We start from the raw sequence: 7,465 nt of genomic DNA, 5'->3' as shown, positions 1-7,465 counted from the left end.
TACCTCCTCTTCGTCTCCAAGACTTCTTCCTGGGGATCCCAAACAACCTCTTCCAGTGTGGAATTGCTGTGCGCACACATCCCAGACACCAGCCCGTGGGCTTCACCAGGCCACCTCTGCACACCTGTGTTCTGAGATGCATGACTGTAGGGTAATGCCCAGGGCCTATCTGGTCCTAGTTCAGCCTTCTTTCTTGCTACAGCGCCTTTGCTCAGGCTTTCTACATGCAGGCCTTTAAACCCGAAGGGTGAAATTTTGATAGGGACTGGGTGTATAATGGCATTATAGACACTAGATGGCTTGACTAACAGGCAAGGCTGCTGCTTTTAGAAGATCAAGAATATGGGGCACCTGGGTGGCACAGTCGGTTGGGAGTCTGACTCTTCAATTTGGCTCTGATCATGGTCTCAGGGTTGTGGGATTGAGCCCTGCATCAGACTCCGTGCTGGGCGTGGAGCCTGCTTCGGATTCTCTCTCTCTCTCCCTCTTCCTCTGCCCCTCCTCCCTGCTCTATCTGTATATCTATCTCTGTATCTGTATATAAAGCAGATCAAGAATAGTTTAAGTGCTCAAGTGGGAAGGGCTCAAGCCGGGCAATACTGGCCATACTCTTGTCTCTTCGGGCAACAGCCTAGCTACTGTCATTTCCAGAGCAGAGTGTCCCGAACCACCTCCTTCCATCAGGGCAGGATAGCTCTGTGAGCTGGGAGGATTCATACACAGGCCAAAGGGCAAGAAACTCCCGGGATTTCACAGATTTTTCACATGGCCTTCTTCTTGTGACTTCAAGCACTTCTTCTTGGAGGGGCGGGGGGCTGGGACAGGGATGGCGGTGCCGGAATTCAGCGGAGTTAAGTAGAGTCACACCAGGGTTCAAGTTCTCTCCCAGCCTCAGTTTTTTCATTATCACTGGGGATGACTGGTCCCTGTCCCAGAGCTAATCTGAGGACTGAGTGACAATGCCCATTCCGCACTCAGTCCACTGCCTGGTGTGGCATCAAGTGCCCCATGCAAGTTCGCTTTTTGCATTACTGTCATTTCCTCGGGCTTTGGGGTCTGTCTTTGCAAAGGAGGAAGTTTGTCTGAGCATCTCTCCCTAAGGGATTAAGAAGTGATAGAGATTCCCCTTCTAAAAAGGTGCCTGTAGCTGCCTGGCATTGAGTCGGATGTGCTCACCCTTTGTTTACAGAGGGGTGAGCAAGGGCAGGAAGAGAAACACCGAGAGAGAGCCCGTGGGGTGGTGGGCCCCATCTGGAGAGAGGCCGGGTTTGGACTCCTGTGGGAGATTGTGAAGCTGGGCTTGAATTTGTGGCTCCTGGACTCTGCCTTGGCATGTTACCCAGATGGAACCCAAGAGCCTCGCTCATTCCTTCAGTGTCCTCCTTTAACGCATTTGTTTTCTTGGTTTTATTTTTTTTCATTTTTTTATTGAGATTTAACATAATACAGTAAAGCGCGCGAATCTTAAGTGCGCAGCTCAATTAAGTTTTATGAATGAGTGAATTTGTGAAACCACCACCTAGGTCAAAATCAAGAACATTTCTAGCCAGCAGAGGCTCCTCTGGGCCCTTTCCCGACCACCCCACCTCCCTACCCCAGAGATCAACACTGTTCCAGCTTCTGCCACCGCCGGTTAGTCTTGCCTGTTCGTCAACTTTGTGTAAGCAGAAGCTATGCCTGGCAAAGTTCTTTCGTTCTACTTCTGTGTCTGAGAAATTCATCCATGCTGTCACATGTGTTGGTAGTTCATTCTTCTTGATTGCTGTTTTCCATTAAAATGAATATACCACAATTTATTAATTCATCCTACTGCCGATAGTCAGGGGCTATTATGAATAAAGCTGCTGTGAATATTTTTATAATGTCTTTTGGTGGACATTTCTGCTTGGTACTCCCACACCCACAGGTGGAATTGCCGGGTCTCCGGGCAGGCAAATGAGGGGCTTCAGTAGGGGGTTTTCCAAAGTAGCTGGACCCGTTTTACCTCCACTTCCACCTCCCTCAGTTTTTGAACATATCACAAAGGAGCTTCTCCATTGGAGTATTCCCTATGGTCTTGCGGAAAAAGAGGAGCTCAACTCGTTCCGAAGTGATAAACCTCAAAGATGGGAGAAGCAGGAGCAATTTCCCAAACCTGAACAGGAGAGAAGACACCATCAATTTTATTACCAGCTTCTGAGCGTGAGTCATGGGGGCAGTGGGATAAAAACAGTGAATAAATATTGTCTATTACGTGCAAAGATTGTAACGTGAGAAGTTATTTATGTTAATTCTACACAGAATGTGTTCGTCATATACATGATTATGATAATTATGAGATGATTACTACTATGCGTATTTGAATAAGAACATAAATTCCCCTCTGTGAGCCCCCTAGGATGATAGAGTAGCCATTACTGAGAGCGTTCTGAAGTTGAAGCATAATTTTTGTGGGTGAGATACTCATCCAAAGAAAAGCAACTGCAGTTTTAAATAAGAACCATTAAAAAAAAAATTTCTTTTTTAAAGGGTTCAGTCGGTAAAGCGTCCGACTCTTGATCTCAGCTCAGGTCTTGATCTCAGGGTCGTGAGTTCAAGCCCCATCTAGCACTCCACGCCGGGTGTGGAGCCTACTAAATGAATGAATGAATGAATGAGTGAGTGAATCGCTCGATTGAACAAACCATTTGCCAAGGCAAGGGTCCACACTGCAGAGAAGGTAGATGTTGAAGCCCCAAAAGACAGTTGGGGGGGATCAGCAGACGTCAGTGCCCAACATCAAGGAGGCCACTTCAAAAGTGGGGCAGCTCCATGCTCAACTCCCACCGTGGGGTCTGTGGGAGGCCTTCCCTCATCTCCCAGTTATCTGCAGCCCTTTTTTTTTTCAACTTAAGGGGCTTGCTTTCTCTTGCAAGTGCCCAGTGGGTGGGACAGAGAAATTGTGCATCTCTCTCTTATTCCTTCCCCTCTTGTTTTTCTGAGCTAGGGAGTTTCAGGAAAATGTAACCAGAAAGTCAAGTAGAGAAATTGCTTTCAAACTGCAGGAATTCATCCTCTAGTGGATCTGAAATTAAACTTAGTGGGTCACCACCAGCCACGCTCTCCGCCTCTCCACGCATGTGGCTTAGCCAAATGCATCCCTACGAGATGTTCCCCTGCAGCCCCAACAGACCTGGTCATGTTCCCTCATTATTTCTTGACTCTCTCTTCTCCCAAACAGCACCCCTTCTCTTGCTCCGTACGTCCATCCACGTGCCAAGTCGGACGCATTCTGACTCCCAGAGTCCCCTGCAACTGTCCTCTCCCTTTCATTCCCTATAGCCACTCCCAGAGAGCAGGACTCCAGGGACTCCCTGGATGATGGCTGTGCGCACTTCCCTCCCTGGTCATGTACTCTGGACTCAGTCTAGCTCTGTGTCCAGCACTCTCCTGCTCAAAAACGTGCCGGGGCCCCCCTCTGCCTACCAAATCACATACAGCCTTTGGCTGGCTTTCCAAGTCCTGGACAGGCTGGCCCCAGAACGCTGTTCTAGCATAATCTCCCACCTTGTTCCTGGCAACAATCTGTTATGCCTTCCAGTCCGGGCTCCTACCCTGGGTATCTACATAGACACAGACATATGGATATAGGTATCCGAACCCTCATATTTGATGGGGGTGGTTCTCATCTGTAGTGGGGTCCCTGTGCCGGGCCTCCCGGGAAAGCAGCAACTTTGTCTTCTGCCCATTTTGGTCCCCACTCCTGGGACCTGGCCCACAGGAGATGCTGGATTCGTGCGGCTTGAACTCAGACCTTCGGGCCTTCTAATCAGTGACGGCAGAGACGGCGCCCGAGAGGTGGGGGCGGGGGGCGGGTGAAGAGGCAAAGGGACCCGCGTGCTTGGGTCACCTCACAGGCTGACTGGGGTGGTGCGCCTTGCTGTGCTGGCTCAGCATCACCTGGGACTGGTCCTGCAAGGCCTCCACGTGCTCAGGACCCTTCAGGCCGCGAGTTTCTAGAGAGAAGCGGCGGCAGTGAGCTCTTCTGCCAGCCCGCCCTGCCCGCCCCCACCACGGTCTGCCAGGGCCCTGCACCTCACTCCTCCCGCTCCCCGGGGAAGAAGCCTGCACACCCCTGGGTCTCTGTGGGGTGATGGAGGCGGAGGGAGAGGCGGAGGAAATCACTGGAATTCCCATTCTTTAACCCCATGTTTCTGTAAGGCTTGGGCGAAGACTCAGCTACCCGGTTTGAAGAGGACCAGGGCCTTCATGCAGGCGAACTCTGTGGCGTCCACCGCCAGGGCTCGGAAGCGTGAGATTGTTTCCTGCAGGATGCGGCTCTCCGCGCTGGCCAGTGCCAACCGGCCCTGGGAGCTGCCGGCAGCCGAGGCGTCCGGCGCGGCCAGCAGCGGGCAGCTGTCCAGAGGCAGAGACCACTGTATGGCTCCGAGCAGGAAGAGTTCGCTCCATGCCTCCTCCAGCAGGATCACCTGTGCTCAAGGAAGGAGCGAGCGTGATGGCTGAGATCCCACGTCTCTGGCTCAGCCGGAGCCTCTGTCGCCTTCTCCGGGGCCCCAGGAAAGGAAGGGCAGGTCCTGGATGCCCAGGCCATCTCCTGACCTCTGCCTGACATGGAGCCAGGGGCCCACAGCTCTGGGATTTGGTATGATCTGGCCCCACTGCCTAGGCTCCAAGACACTCTGTGCATTCCCTCCAGAGCCTCAACTGGAGCCTTTAGGAAAGCCTAGAGCCGGGGAAGTCGGGCAGCCTCAGGGACGGTCCCCACGAGCGTCCCGAGTCGAGTATGCTCAGCCTGCCCTCTGAGCTGCTCCCTCCAAACCACTGGCCAAGGGCTCCGACCCTCAGGTGCCTCTCTTCCTGCATCTCTCGTAACAGGTCGGCTTGCTCTCGAGAGGCTCAGACGGAAGTCCTACCGGTGAAGAGGTTAGGTGGAAACTCGAGCCCTGAAGTCAGAGGCATTCGTGCTCCCAGAGAGCCAGAGTCTCCCACTTGCTCTATTCAGGGGGTGCAGACTGCCCCGTCACATACAGAGGGACTCTAGGACCTGAGGGTTGGTCGAGGAGGAGAGACAACCCAGGGGGCCATAGGCACTGCCTTCAAATGCCTGTGTGGCCCTGGCCACCATCGTCCCCGAGGTGCACAGCCCACTATCGCCTCTGCCCAGAAATGGGAGCGCCCCCGATGGTCACATCCCCGAGACATGTATCCCTGAGCAACACTCACTCCGAGACATGTGCACCCCCGCTGTCACCATCCCCAAGCTTCGGGCACCCCAGTCATCCCCTGCACGGGGATGTGTGCGCTCTCAGCGCAGCTGACTCAAGTGCATCCCCGACGAACACACCTGATCGCGGAAGGGCAGGTTGGAGAACACGGGCAGGTTCTTGGCCCACTTGACAGCCATAAAGAGAAGGCGTGCCGATGTCTCCTGGATGCTGTCCAGGCCACAGGGGGATGAGGAAGAGTATGGGGATGAGGGAAACTCAGGATCATTGCTGGTGACGTCAATGTTCTCATCGGCTGTTGGAGGAGGAGGTGGGGACATGAGCTCCTGGTCTGGGCGGGGGCAGGCGATGCTCAGGGCCCCAGCCATCCTCCTACTTACCATCCTCCGGCTCCAGCTTAGCACACGTTTCGGCTGTTATAAGGCTGGCCATGAAGTGGTGGTGCCCCGGCGGCGTGAGGGTCCCCGGCCCCAGGGCTCTGGCTGCAGAAACAGGCGTGGGGCCCCGTGGGCTGGGCCCTGTTGGAGCCAGGGGGCCCGCCAGGGGCTCCAGCCGGGGCTCCGGGCCTGACTCCGTGCTGGCCAGCCGGACCTGGGCCGTGCTTCGCGGCTGGCGTTCGTTCTGCACGGCTGGGGAGGCAGGAAGGGTCAGGACCCCCCTCGGCCCCGGGCCCCCACCCTGCTGTCACTCCTCTCTGGGTTGGGTCCCCGACTCACCGTCCTGGTTCATGCCCTCCTGCAAACACTTCTTCAGCCGGCAGGCCTGGCACTGGTTCCTGTGGGCCTTGTCCACCGGACACATCCCCGCCCCCACCTGGCACCTGCAGGCAGGACCGAGCCCCGGGGTGTCAGTGTCCCGCCCCCCAGGCCCTGGACTGTGGGGTTTGGACATGTTTGGCCCAGTCCCTTCTTCCCTGGACATCCTCCGCCCCCACCGCCCCCACCCCAGGGTCCCGCAGGGGCAGGAGGGGCAGGAGGGGCAGGAGGGGCGGGGCCGGGGCGGGCGGGCGTCCCGCCCCCCACCGGTAGATGAGCCTCCGGCGCACGCTCCTCTTGAAGAAGCCGCTGCAGCCGTTGCAGGCGTAGATGCCGTAGTGCTTCCCGCTGCTGCTGTCCCCACACACGCGGCACTGCAGCGACGGGCCCACGCCTGAGGGGCAGGGGCCGGCCTGGCTCGCACGCTTCGTCCCGCCTTCTCAGCGAGCCCGCCGCCCTCCTTCCCGTACCCGGTCCCACCCGCAGTTAGACACGCTCCGGTCTCTCTCATCCCCACCGGCTTCTGCCCCCCGCTTGGCCACAAGGGTCCCCTCTCTGCCTCCACCTGTCCACCTCCATTCCCTCTGGGCAGGTGGCTTCAGGCTCCCTGTCCCGCAGAAACCTCCTGGGCCACACCCCGGGGGAGCTCTGCGGCCAACCCGAAGGCTGCTTCTCTCTCCTTCTTTTCCCATCAGCTCAGCGGTCCCACCCTGGCTCTGCTGACCCCCATGCTTCTAGGATTCTGGGCTTGCCGGCCTATTCCCTCACTCTTGCCCACAGCCCTCGGAGCTCCTTTCATGGTCCCTGCAAACCTCTGGTCCGCACTCCACTCCCCAAGGGCCCAGACCCTACCTCCAGGAAAGCCATACCTGGCGGCTCCTCTCCCAGGCCCCATCTGCCCGGAGACTCCTTCCTGGAAGCAGCCACCGTCGCTGGCGCACCTGCAGCCATGTTGGAGCTCATGCTCGGGCGGTGGGCCCAGTGCTAGCGGGTCCCAGGGCAGCCTCCACCTTCCTTCCTGGGGGAGGCCTGCCGAGTGGACCCAGCCTTGGCCTCCCTCTTTTGACCTCTGTCCCTCTCTTGGTACCCCTGTCTCCTATTTTTACTTCTCCCCCTCCCTGGCCCTGGTGGTCTTCCTCCCTCCTCCCAAGTCTCTCCTCTTTGTTCTGCCTCCCGTCTCTCTGTCTGAACTCAGAGCTGCCCCAACTTCCCCTCACAGCAGCGGCTCTGGCTCTGGGAGATTTCTCCCGGGGCAGTGCTGGACGCAGCTTATGATCCCCTTAATCTTTAGTGTCTCCACAGGGGATCAACCAGCCACACCTGCAGCGTGACCAAGGTGCCCCCAGAGCCCGACGGTTCTGCTGCCCCCCCCCCCCCACGCTGCCCAGTGTTCCTTGTCCCTTCTGCCCGGTGCGCTCAACCTGCTGGCCATCCAATGCCAAATCTTGAAGGAAGGTGTGGAGTCCAGGTCCCCCAGGACATTCAATCTTCTTGAGCTGCTTGGCG

At 56.9% G+C, this 7,465-nt stretch overlaps 1 protein-coding gene across 1 annotated transcript; it reads right to left on the bottom strand.

Annotated features, from left to right (window-relative positions):
* Nucleotides 1-2,001: 2,001 nt before the first annotated feature.
* NR2E3 (nuclear receptor subfamily 2 group E member 3) lies at nt 2,002-6,925 on the bottom strand. The gene is made up of 8 exons (XM_026478611.2): nt 6,829-6,925; nt 6,227-6,353; nt 5,921-6,024; nt 5,585-5,833; nt 5,324-5,499; nt 4,202-4,448; nt 3,869-3,974; nt 2,002-2,134 (listed from the first exon to the last, which is right to left on the bottom strand). Exons 1-8 carry the CDS (start codon nt 6,920-6,922, stop codon nt 2,002-2,004), a joined length of 1,236 nt encoding a protein of 411 aa, XP_026334396.1. The 5' UTR covers nt 6,923-6,925.
* Between the last annotated feature and the right edge of the window lie 540 nt (nt 6,926-7,465).

This window comes from Ursus arctos, unplaced genomic scaffold (genome assembly GCF_023065955.2).
Source record: "Ursus arctos isolate Adak ecotype North America unplaced genomic scaffold, UrsArc2.0 scaffold_28, whole genome shotgun sequence".
Taxonomy (NCBI): domain Eukaryota; kingdom Metazoa; phylum Chordata; class Mammalia; order Carnivora; family Ursidae; genus Ursus; species Ursus arctos.
Note: the sequence above shows the minus strand (reverse complement) of the source record. Positions and strands in the feature narration are given on the sequence as shown.